Source organism: Trematomus bernacchii, unplaced genomic scaffold, assembly GCF_902827165.1.
Source record: "Trematomus bernacchii unplaced genomic scaffold, fTreBer1.1, whole genome shotgun sequence".
NCBI classification, from domain to species: Eukaryota; Metazoa; Chordata; class Actinopteri; order Perciformes; family Nototheniidae; genus Trematomus; species Trematomus bernacchii.
In genome coordinates, this window is record NW_022987342.1 from 9,377,387 (window position 1) to 9,390,141 (window position 12,755).

General features: G+C 45.0%; 2 protein-coding genes across 2 annotated transcripts in view; both read left to right on the forward strand.

Annotated features, from left to right (window-relative positions):
* zdhhc5a (zinc finger DHHC-type palmitoyltransferase 5a) overlaps nucleotides 1–12,174 on the forward strand; it is a 31,087-nt gene extending 18,913 nt beyond the window's left edge. The window contains 5 exon segments of the mRNA XM_034128473.1: nucleotides 2,706–2,814; nucleotides 2,906–3,015; nucleotides 7,681–8,478; nucleotides 8,480–8,730; nucleotides 10,330–12,174. Coding sequence (XP_033984364.1) covers nucleotides 2,706–2,814; nucleotides 2,906–3,015; nucleotides 7,681–8,478; nucleotides 8,480–8,730; nucleotides 10,330–10,555 — 1,494 coding nt within the window. The 3' untranslated portion in view covers nucleotides 10,556–12,174.
* On the forward strand, nucleotides 709–2,365 carry LOC117481056. Its single transcript, XM_034128541.1, has 2 exons — nucleotides 709–1,830; nucleotides 1,961–2,365. Exon 1 carries the CDS (start codon nucleotides 1,170–1,172, stop codon nucleotides 1,827–1,829), a length of 660 nt encoding a protein of 219 aa, XP_033984432.1. The 5' UTR covers nucleotides 709–1,169; the 3' UTR covers nucleotide 1,830; nucleotides 1,961–2,365.
* Nucleotides 12,175–12,755: the final 581 nt, after the last annotated feature.

The window sequence follows — 12,755 nt, forward strand, 5'->3', positions numbered from 1 at the left end:
TTGCAGGTTATGGGGATTTAAACGGAAACAAATATGTGAGGATCAAAAATACATATGTAAAACTTGTTTCTGCATTTGGATTTTATTTACATGTATATGAAACGGAACACATTTGTGTGTGCATTGAAAAACACAAGTGTGGATCCGGAAATACAAATGTGAATCCTTCTGTGTGCATGTGTGTATTATGAGACTGTTCTGAGCCCATAGTAAAGTACTACATTTATAAGTGGGGAGCGGACCTGACCTCCTCTAGGGGGGTCCGGGGGCATGCTCCCCCGGGAAGATTTTTTTTAAATATTGAAGTTAAATGCATCAATCTGGTGCACTTTGAGAGCAAAATGAAGAGATATATGGATACCTCTCAACATCCATATGAAACAGAACTGTAAACAAATTTACTTTTTCTTTATGGATATAAAAGAAAGTAAAGCCTGACTCCTACTGGCGGCTGGTTAAATGACTCCTCGTCCCTGAGTACACTCACCATCTTTCAGCAGGAAAGGAGAGAGGGAATCAATGAGAGATGGGAGAGAAGGCTCTGTGGGAGCTAGTGCTACAGAACTTGGAGAAGGAGGCTCGACCAGAGAAGGCTCCCCGTCAGACAACATTTCTAACACAGGCACAGCATTTCTGTATTAGCAGTCGGCTCCTTGTCCGGCGACAACCGGCGGCATCTCATGACGCATGACGCATCTAGGTGCATCTTCGCTGGGCATATTTGTTGTCATGCGTCATGCCGGCGGCTGAGTACCGGCATCTTACTGAGTACCTTGCCGGTACTCAGTAAGATGCCGGTACCACATGGGTAAAAATCAGAAGTGCCGGTACTGCGTACCGGTGAGTACCGGCCCAATTCAAGCACTGCCTTTGTGGAAGAAGAATATCAGGTTGTGCGGAGACACGTACCCACAAGATGGTTGAGTCTGTGGCCTGCTGTCAAGAGGCTACATGACAGCTGGAGAGCTATCAAGAGCTACTTCTTGTCACTGGGAGAGGATAAGTGCCCAAATTCACTGTGGCAGCTGTTCAAAAATGATGAGGATGGTGATGGGAAACCCCTAGAGCTACAGTTGTACCTGTCCTTCCTCAATAATGTTCTGAAAATCTTCCACGATGTTGTGCTGCTATTGGAGAGAGAGGACGGGACCGTATGTGAGCTATATGACATGATGCTCACTCTCAAGACAAAGCTCCAACAACGACAGATTGATTCCTTCTTTGGAATGGAGAACAGTGCTATCCTCCAACAGTTTCCAGACCAAAAGGCAGCAGCAATCAAACATGATCTTTCCAAGTTCTACCAGGCTGCTCTCAACTACCTTGAGAAGTGGTATGACTTCACAGACAACAACTACCAGAAGAATGTTGCAAGCTTGGCACTGAAGTGCAAGTTCACATTCTCCCATCTCTGTGATGCAGTGGAGGTCCTACAGATAAGGGGGAAACTAGACATGGATGAACTGTATGATGAATACTGTGTGACTTTGCCACGCCAGCAGGACGTTGAGGAGAGAAGAGCTCCTGTTGTGGAGAAGTGGTCCACCTTGCTTCAAGGCACAAACACACCAAATCTGACTGCTGTGGCATCCTTTCTCTTAAGCATCCCCATCACTAATGCTTCGGTAGAGAGAGTGTTTTCCCTCATGACGGCAGCGTGGACTGACCAGCGGAACCGGTGCTCTGTGGAGCTTATCAAGTCTGAAATTCAAGTCAAGACCAACTTTGAATACAGTTGTAAGGAATTCTACACCAATGCACTCAAGGAGAAGGCCTTATTGGAAGCTGCACGCTCAAGCAAAAAGTACAAAGTCAAGAAGAGCATCTAAGGTAAGATAACCTTTGTTTAGAATATAGACTAAGAGTAGGATATTTTAGAATATAGTAGGATATTGTGGGCCAATGTGGTGTTAGATTTTAATACAGTGCTGCTATTCTTGTGTTTCTGTTTCACTGCCAGGTGCTTTCCATGGTGCTGGAAGTGCATAGCCATAGCCTGTGTGGGGGGGCCCACCTGCTGTTGCTGTGACAAAACTGAAAGCTATTTTATGTATTATAATGTTTTTGTTCCCTCCTGGCCAGTTTTGATTTGTATTTATGGTTTTATTTTATCTATTAATTTATGTTGTGCCTACTTTTACAGGTAATACACTAGTTGAATTAGGAAGATGCATTTCTAAACACTTGAAGTGAATAATGCCTGCTGACTTGGTTAGCCTTAGTTTACTTTTCTTTATTAAGAGACTAAATTGTTACTGCATTTTGACTTCACTGTCTGCTCTGTTGTTATATATTTGTTAAGTTTTTATCTGCATTGTTTATTGGATGCTGTTGAATAAACCAAATGAAACAGAATAGAAATTCATTTTCTTTCCTGTTGCTTTGCTGTTGAGAGGGTGTCACACCTGGTTGCACCTGATATCAAATGTGATATCGCACTTGATTGTTATTGATGCATTTAATTGGGATATCATTTTTTTATCTTTATAATATATGTATTACAATGTTATTATTTTAGGACAGATGGAGATCTCACATACTCCCTGCAGTACTCCAAAGAACCCCTAGGAGGACACTCACTGCCATTTGAAAAACACTTTTCTGAATGATACTAATTTGGTATTTGTAATAAAGGAGGGGAAGTAATACCATGACTTACATTTCAGTCATGTGATTCTTTGACTTTGTATTTCTCTTCTATCCAGTCCAAGTCCAGTCTGGAGATGATGGAGAGCCAGTCATGTGACGCCGAGCCTCCACCTCCTCCCAAACCGGAGCTCCGCTACCCTGGGATCACCCGAGGAAACACAGAGGGTAACGCTTTCTGACTCTTAACCATACAATGCTCTGGTTCACTACTTCACAGTGAGTTTATTCAATTCTTTGTCTTCCCACCCTCCTGCAGAGTGCAGTCTACTGAACAAAGCCCCTCCCACCCCCACCATGTACAAATACAGGCCCACCTACAGCCCTGGGAAGAACCACACAGCGCTCACACATGCTTACGCCAACCAGGTAATGCACACATGTACAGCAGGCTGCATCTGAACAAGCAGGGGTGCATAAATGAAAGGGACATGGAGGGTGTAAGGGGGCATTGAAACAGATATAGTACTATATTACACACAATTACAGAACACTTTATTAGTCAGAGCACTCGCAAATTTAGAGCACTACATATTTTTCTATCTTTTAAACAATAAAAGGAAGCAGGCAGAGATACTGAACTAAGGAACTGGTGACTGTCTGCAACTTGAGGTTCAGTATCCTGCCCAAGGACACTTACTGCTTCACCTCTCGAGACACAGCCGCCCTGATGATTTAGGCTGAATCTCCTAGAGCACATCTGGCAGGCATACATAGTAGGGCTGCTCAATTAATCGTATTTTAATCGCAATTACGATTTTGGCTTGCAACGAATATGAAAACAACATAATCGAAATAAAACGATTTTTCTTTCTTTTCTTTTATATATTTTATTTTTTATTTTTTATTGGTTTTTCAGTTGAATTATACTTAAAAAAAACATACTGTTCACATTTTTTTTTTCAATAAATGGATGTTTTCAAAGTAAATGGATAATCGTTTTTAATAATCGTGATATCAATTATTGACTAATAATCGAGATTATGATTTTTGCCATAATCGAGCAGCCCTAAAACATAGTTAAAGTTACAGTTACAGTCTTGACACTGATTTATTAATGTGGAACTGATCGGCTGTCAAGATATGCATTATCAGTGTAGATTAAGATTTTATTTTTTCTAGAATTACTATAATTTGTCCAAAGGGTGTCGTATAAATACATCAAAAAAAGAGGGCCAAGGATTGAGCCTTGAGGTACTCCATATTTGACATCGGAAATAATCATTTTGTATTTTTACATTATGAACACATCTCGTTCTTTCTGATAGCTAGAAATGTAAATCATGTGAGAGCCAGGCCAGTTGTTCATTCATACAGAGTGGTCAAAAGTTTCAAAGCTGCACTGAGAAATACCGTGCTGAAATCTGAATCCAGGAGACTAGAAAAAGGGAAGTCCCTGGTAAATGTTTCTATTTCATATTCATTTCTTCAACATGATACAGCTCTGAAAAAAATGAAGAGACCACTCCACATGTTTCTTAAATCTCAATCTCTACATGTATGGCAGCCATTCCATTCCAGTGTCTGTTGAATTCCAACACAGAGAAATGTTGTCAGTAGTTTATAGAATAAAAAAAACGAAAACGTTAATTTTACTCAAACACATACCTATATAGTAAAACCAGAGAAACTGATAATGCTGCAGTGATCTCTTAATGTTTTCCAGAGCTGTAGTATCCAATCAGGAGTGTTGCCTGATGCACTGTGGATCTATGAATAGGTCTTGTGTTAATTGGAGCAGGATAGCTTATATTAGTAGTAAATATTGGTGGCAGTGCAATGATCTAGGGATACAATTTAGATTACTTCAGATGCTCTGAATGGGACATCATGTGACAGTTCGCCACTGCCAGAAGTAGGGATAATAATCAGATTTCTATGATTCACATATTTGGTAAGGCAAGGTATGAGTAATACAGTGAAGGAGACAGTCTCAATTTAAAAAAAATCAGCTATCAGTATGTAACTATAACTAAAAGTATATCAGATGCACTAAGGTGTGTGTGTTTTCTGTTTTGTATTTTTCATTTGTCCCTGCCTTTCAATCTAATGCATCTCCATTTTTGTTTGTTTTTTGATTTCCTGTCGCTCATCTGGGTTTGGTTTCTCAGTGGCTTTCTGTCGATCAATATCAGTAAGTGGTTGTGCTGAAAGCAATTTTCCTCTTATTTTCTTTGTTTCCTGCCCCTTTCTGTTTGCCTGGACATGGGTGAACTACTGTGTTAATACATCTAGAGACTGGATTCATCTCTCTGGGTAATGTATAGGGCTGAGGAATAGAGAGTCCTTTGTGTTTGAATCAAAGGATTGTATCCGAGTACATCTAGACATGGTACGGATGGTTCTACTCAGTATTTTTACCCATGTCCGGTTCATTTCCTCCTACTTGTCAATCCACAACTTTGTTTTGACTTTCCTTAATTTCTCCCGAATGAGAAGTCTCCTGTAGATTCACCAAGAGCTTGTCAAAAAGAAGTAGTCAAACACAGTATCAAAAGCTTAAATGTAACTCTATTAGGCAAGTTCCCACAAGTGCCCTTCGTATTTAATTTGATGTTTCAGCTGGGTTCTTCTCATACAGAGATAAGCCTACTGACGACTCAGAAAGAGGAATCATGTTCCCTCTTCTCCTTGGTTGCAGTTTGAGGTGTAAGAAGTAAAAGAAGCAACAAAATAAGTTGTTACTTTGAAGTGATAATGACAAAAGTTTATTTGAAAATTCACGAGGATATTATGACTTGTGTAATGAAACATTTGTGACCTCGATACACAACATGTATACATTATGCATACATACAACCATTTCTCATACTATATTTCCGTTTACAGTCTTTTGTTGTGTTGCATTTTTTTATTTGACTTTTTACCCTCACAACACCACAGTACCAGAAACATTGGTATCGAAATAAACATATTCAACTTGTGTTACAGTTAGTGTGCTGTATCCAACTAAAGCTTTTCTCCTCAAGCTCAGCCTCTGCATACCATACAAAATGTGTTCATCAGTCTGAAATGTTACTACATGTATGCAGTTGGTAAAAAGTAGAAGTACCAGAGTGAAGTAAAAGTCCTGCATTCCATATGTTACTCGAGTAAAAGTACAAAAGTATTAGCATCAAAATATACTTAAAGTACCAATGGGGAATTGAAGTGAAAACCACACCAAAGAGGCAAAGAGTGGGGGTGCAGCTCCATAGATCAAATGAGAAACAAACTCAGAATAAATGTCTCCAGACCGGGACCAGTGACCGGCGCTCGGCCTTATTGTAAGGTGTGCAGAGTCTTCCTCTGTCCAAGCCTCCTCCATCTCAGCACTGTGATATTCTGAAGACCCTCGGCATCAGAGCTGACCTGAGTGGAGCTGTTGTGTCAGGAAGTGTACACTAGAGGGAGTGAGAGTGCAGCAGGAATCAAATCAACCTTTATTTATATAGCCCAATATCACAAACACTTTGCCCCTTTCACACCGGCGCTTTTCCAGCTCCTGCTCGGAGCTGGAGCTGGAAAAGCGCCGTTTTTTCCTGTTCACACCGCAGCGGCGGCGCGTCATAGCTCCGGAATGCGGTTCACTTCCAGCTCCAAAAAATTGTCGGTCCAGAGGCAAGAGCTTCGGAGCTATGACGCGGCGTCGCTTACGTCTCTTACGTCGAGGCGTGCAGGAAACCTTACTTTGACCATCCGTTCGCTGTTATTGATCATTGTGGAGATACATGGGCTGCACAGGTTGTCATGTCCGACTATCACAAGTAGAATCATAATGAAAAATACGCCGGTAAAATGTGCCTGTAAAAAACGGCTTAGCAAGTAGTCAGTTTAGCTTCGGTTGCTATGCTAACATCACCCATGTTATACCAGAGAAACTTTCATAACAGCGTTGTGATGCCAAACAGCGTCAATTCAGACTGACACACATTCACTTAAGGGGAACTGGGGATATGTATCAGCTGCTTGTGTGACAGTCAGACAGTGAATACTTTAGAGCCGTGTGAGCTAACCCGGAGCTAACGGGAGAATAAACTCCCGTGGAAGAGCAGCCAGCACTGCAGCGGTCGGTAAATGCCGCTGAAACACATTAATAAACAATGAACCACGGCACTCTGGAGAAAAGTATAAGGTTGGAGAAGTCGTTATTTAATTTAATCTGGCTTCGTATGATTACAAGCAACACGATCATCGACCCGACGCAGTCCACCATTGTTGTTGTTGTGGGAGAAAATCAGCGACGTAAACTGTGACGTCATGACGCAGCAGCGGCAGCTCTGGGCAGTGTGAACAGAGCGGGAGCTGAAAAGGGAAACGGGAGCTGAACCAGAAAAGCTCTCGCTAGGAGCTAGAAAGGGAAAAGCGCTGGTGTGAAAGCGGCAGTCTCAGAGGGCTTTACAAATTAACAAACATAAATGACAGTGCTAAAAGATCAAATGAATTTACAATAATATAATAAAAAGACACGATAGCATGGCAAATACAAATCAAATCTGATCAAATACAACAAAAATACATTCAAAACAAAAAGATAAAATGGATGACAAACATTGGGTACTCTTAAAGCAGCTTTAACTTTATGCTTTTGAAGGTCTTCAGCACACTCTTAATATTTTGTACACGGTCTGCCTCCCCAATAAAAACGGTTGGTTCCAGAGAGAGGGAGCTTAGCTGAACGCTCTCATCTGGTTTTGAGGGAACCACTAACAGACCTGCACTCTGGACGTAATGCCCGAGAGGGGCAATAGTGGATTCAAATATCTTTTAGGTAGGATGGTGCCTGACCATTAAGCGCTTTGTAAGTAAGAAGTATTTTCAATTAGATTCTGTAATTTACTGGGAGCCAGGGTAGAGCTGCTAAAATTGGAGTGATGTGGTCCTTTTTCCGTGCTTTGGTTAATAGACAGGCTGCAGCAAGTTGTACCAGGAAGTACCAGCAGGAAGTAGTTCAACTCCAGGTTGCTCCTTTGCTCAGCTGCTTGTTGTTTCTTTTCCCTCTCCTCCTCCTCCTCCTCTTCCTCCTCCTCCTTTTCCTCCTCCTCCCTCCTCCAGCTGAGTCGAGGAGAGAGTGTTGGCAGTGCAAAGGACTCCTCCACCTCCTCCCTCCTCCAGGCCAGCCAGCAGCCCGGTTTCCGCTCCCAGCCCAGCCTGGACCGCAGGGACGCTGTAGGGGGGGCGGGGGGTGGAGCTGGGGAGGAGAGGAGGGAGGGGAGAAGAGAGGTGGGGGGCATCCCTGGCTACACCCTCGGTGGACGTTCGTACCCCTCCTTCTCATCCAGCTCCACCCACACCTCGGCCGGCACCACCCACCTCTCCGAGGCAACCACCACCTCCGCCAGCTTCAAGAGCTTAGCCAATCAGACGCCCCCGCCTCACCACCCGTCCCGCAACGGGAGCCTGTCGTATGACAGCTTGGTGGCAGGTGGAGAGGACTTCGACAAAGGGGTGGTGGTAGCCCCTGAGGCTCCGTCTGGGAGACCCTGTATGCCGGCAGCAGGCGGCTACACCTCCCCCTTCCTGTCTCACCCGAGAGACGCTGAGATGCAGTCGCCCCACCACTACCACCGCTCCTCCCACCTCCACCACCACCAGCCCTTCCTCCATCGCTCCTCCTCCACCACATCCTCCTCCCCCCCACCTCCCCTAGACAGGGAGCGCCTGCTGGGGGATCCTCACCCCCCGCCAGCCAATCACACCTCTGCTCCGCCGTCCTCTGCCGCCCCACCTCCCCCACACCATCGCCACCACCACGCCCATCACCACCACCACCATCACCACCACTCCTCTTCCTCTTCATCCACCAGCCGCCCTCCCCGCTTTGCCGCCCCTTACGCGCCCCCCCCACCACCATGCCTATCCCTACCGCACCCGATCCACCGACACCCCCCTGGGACCCTCCTCCACCTCCACCACCCACCCTCCCCGCTCGCCCCACCCCCCGCCCCTGGGCAAGTCTCTCTCCTACTCCAGCGCCGCCGCAGCAGAGATGCAGTACCGGCTCGTCCGGAAGGCCTCAGCGTCAGCCGGGGCCAACGCGGCGGGGGTGGGAGGAGGAGGGGGAGGAGCTGGGGGAGGAGGAGGAGGAGTAATGCTGCCGCCAAAGTGAGTATGACCTTCGCCTTTTGTCGGGACCATTGGTTTGCACCTGCCCGCCTCAACAGCTGACTACCTGATTGACTGCTCTTCCTGCTTCTCCTCCTCCTCCTCCTTCTCTCCTCCTCCTCCTCCTGCCAGGTTTCCTGTGAGTTGTCTCTCTTTCCCTCTGCCTGTCTTCCATGTGTCTGAGCTTTCATGTGTGATGCTGCGTTCTCATAGGAATCATCAGTGCATCATGTGATCTGTTCTGTACTTTGATATCACGTTCTCACAAGTCACCCCCAGGCACAGACAACATTTAGCATGAAGACGCCTGGTCTGTCTGTCGCTGTGTGTTCCTGTCCTCCCTGCTCACTGTCCCCCCCCTCCCCCCATGCACAGGGTCATTGAATTGTGTCTCCACTGTGAATAGTTGTTGAGTTGGAATGCTGCATGAATTCCACTTTTCAGATGATCTGTGTTGAATCAGTGAAATAAAAATATGGTTTTAACTTTCATACTGAGATACAAAAAATGTTCCGCATCACACTTTTATTTACTTACTAAATGTTTCTTAATGAAGGAATGCCCTGATCACATTCACAGCAGGAGGCTCCACAGTCTGACTGCTCAGAGTTTCGTGCTCCTCAGTGGTTATGAGGGGGGGGGGCTGTGCCCTGAAACAAAGACTGTGATAGTTTTACTTTATATGAAACTATTATAGCATTCTATATGCATATCACACAACCTAACCCTGCTAATACTGCTCATAGTCAGTTCCGTCAGTCCTTCAAAACATATATATATACATATATATGCAGATATATATTCTACTTAAAGTATCAAAAGTACTCGTAGAATGACCATAGAAATACTCAAGTAGAACAAAGAAAATATGTATAAAGTACAGTACTTGAGTAAATGATGATGCTGTTAGGGTCTCTCTCCTCAGGGTGCAGTGATGACGGTGTTAGGGTCTCTCTCCTCAGGGTGCAGTGATGACGGTGTTAGGGTCTCTCTCCTCAGGGTGCAGTGATGACGGTGTTAGGGTCTCTCTCCTCAGGGTGCAGTGATGACGGTGTTAGGGTCTCCTCAGGGTGCAGTGATGACGCTGTTAGGGTCTCCTCAGGGTGCAGTGATGATGCTGTTAGGGTCTCTCTCCTCAGGGTGCAGTGATGACGGTGTTAGGGTCTCCTCAGGGTGCAGTGATGACGCTGTTAGGGTCTCCTCAGGGTGCAGTGATGATGCTGTTAGGGTCTCCTCAGGGTGCAGTGATGATGCTGTTAGGGTCTCCTCAGGGTGCAGTGATGATGCTGTTAGGGTCTCCTCAGGGTGCAGTGATGATGCTGTTAAGGTCTCCTCAGGGTGCAGTGTGAGGATGGTGTTAGGGTCTCCTCAGGGTGCAGTGATGATGCTGTTAGGGTCTCCTCAGGGTGCAGTGATGATGCTGTTAGGGTCTCCTCAGGGTGCAGTGATGATGCTGTTAGGGTCTCCTCAGGGTGCAGTGTGAGGATGGTGTTAGGGTCTCCTCAGGGTGCAGCAGAGACCGTGTTCTCTGTGTGGGAGGACAGAGCTCTCTCTGGACTTCCTGCCCCTCACACTGTCTCTGTGTCCTTCCTCCTTCAGGGATGAGCTGATCCAGAGGAAGCCTCTGAGTCGGTCCAATGGTGGCCAGCCCTTCTCCTCCTGCTCCGCCCCTTCCTCTCCCTCTCACCCAATCAGCGTGTGTGCCCGACCCGGAGTGGCCTATCCCAGCTCGACCCTGACCCACAGTCCTGCTCACAAGCCTCAGGGGGGCGGGGTGAAGAAGGTGACGGGCGTCGGGGGCACCACCTACGAGATCTCTGTGTGAGCGGCCACCAGACCCCCCCTGGAGGAGCGAAGAGGAGGTTCTGCGGACTCCTCCCCCTCTGAGGGAGAGGACCGCTTTTGAGGGTCTGAGGAGGAACCAGATCTCCCTGCTGGTTGGCTGTGGAGCTAGACTGGATCCACCGCACTTCCTGTGCAGGTCGCGTGATGCTGGAGCACGCAGGAACCTTCTCAGTCTGCTCGCTGTGGTCAGGTGTTACATTATGCATTCCCACTGCCAGGAGGAGGGCTCTGACCCCCACCAACTGTAACGTTACAGTCTGCTTGCCAGCACTGTGAACCCAGAAATGTTGAGTACCCCAAAGTTTTATGTTAGAAATGAAGTAGTGGCCCTCCAGTAATTACAAACTGCCGGATGGATAATATGTTGGGCAATTTGCACAATTAGCATTATTGCCTATGTGGCCATAGTTTAAAATTCTCCAAATCGGCCAAGCCTTTTTTTAGAGTGGATTTGGGTGTTATTGAGGACGCTGAATCTGTTTCTGACATTTTCAGGATCAAAAATGGCAGTTTAACCAGAAAGTGGCTATATTTGTACTCTGGGTGGGCTGATTTTGACTACCATGAGAAGTGTTGCAGACAATTGGATATAGAGGGCACAAGTTGAAACTCTACCTATGACTTCTACTGTGGAGAATTATTGTTCCAATAAATAAGCAATGTTTCCAATACAAATGATCCAGAGTCCACTAAAACTTAAAAATGGACCCAAATGTGTCAAAATCAGCCCACATAGTAGTAGAAGTATGGCCAATCTATGCTTAAAAATGCCAATTTGGATCCTGAAAATGTCAGAAATGGATTAAGCATCCTCCATAACCTCCAAAGCCACTCCAAAATCGCGCAAGCCATTTTTTAACTATTGTCCACATAAGCTTTAATGCTACATTTCTAACACAAAACGTTGGGGTACTCAACATTTCCGGGTTCACAACAGGACTCTATGAGCTGACACCTAGACTGTTACCCAACAGCACTTTTACACTGAAGCTGCATTGGGTCACATTGGTGTTATTTTCCATCATTTCCACACTCAGTTTTTGAACATCATTGAACACTATGATGATGAGGATGATGATGCAGCACAGTGTGTGGAACCTGATTGAACTCAAAGTGGAGACTGTAAACTAAAGTGATGTGTACTTTGAATAAGCCTCCAGCAGACGGAGTGATCTGATTGGACCTTGAGCAAAGGTGTTTTCGTGATGTGTGATGATCTGCGGCCACAGCCTGCAGTCAGTAACGTGGTGTTGTATTATGGGCTGGAAGGAACAGCACATGAACCTCTCCATTGATGTCGTGAATGGACTCGCCTTTAGATAGAGCCATGACAACTGTGACTGAAAAAAAAAAAATTGCTCTTAGATGTGAATATGATTCCATGTTTGTACAGGGTGATGTGATTTTAAATGTGGATTTCTCTTTTTAAGTGGCGTTCATAGCAGACCGCAGCATGCACTACTATTATACTGGCCACTGAGTGTGGTCTGTGAACAAACGGGAGACAAAGTGAACAAGGAAGTCATGCTTCGGCCCAACACACACAACTCATTCCTTGAGCAACTGCCTTGAAAATTAAAGTGTTTTTTATGTCACCTATTTAATTTGAAATGGTTTTATATGAATTGATATAGAAATATACAGCTCTTGATAAATGAAGAGTTTTAATATTGACTTAAAAGAATCGTTGAGTTTTAGAATCCTGATCAAAAAGAAAGTGACCTCAGACCGGATGCCTTATTTCTAGCATGTTCAGTAGTTATCTATACGAAGTTTACTCTGTTCTACCATAGAGGAATATGGCTTCTCCTTTAAAAAAGAAAGAAAGAAAGAAATGAAGCCAGTGGCCCCAACACTAACTATTCAAAAAGGAAACAACATCAGCGGAATTCACGTTTGGTGTGGCTTGGGAAATGATTTTATGATGAAGTTAAAAGATAAGAGAGACTCCTGGTCTGAGAACATGTGTTAAATGGTTGTGAGGACCAACAATAACTGTCCTGATAAAGCTTTCTGGGACAGGGTGATCCAGGATCAGCTGCACAGTAAGTCTACAGTGGACACTAAATCTAACCTTTAAATAATATTATTTTGTTGCCTCTTTTAGATACATCACACCTTAGGAAACAATGGAACCAACTGATGTTAAGAGTGTTGTTTACACACAGCTTATTGCTAGA

Bases quoted from the DNA above. Each gene is read 5' to 3' on its own strand.
- LOC117481056 (XM_034128541.1), top strand. From the start codon at position 1,170: ATGATGCTCACTCTCAAGACAAAGCTCCAACAACGACAGATTGATTCC.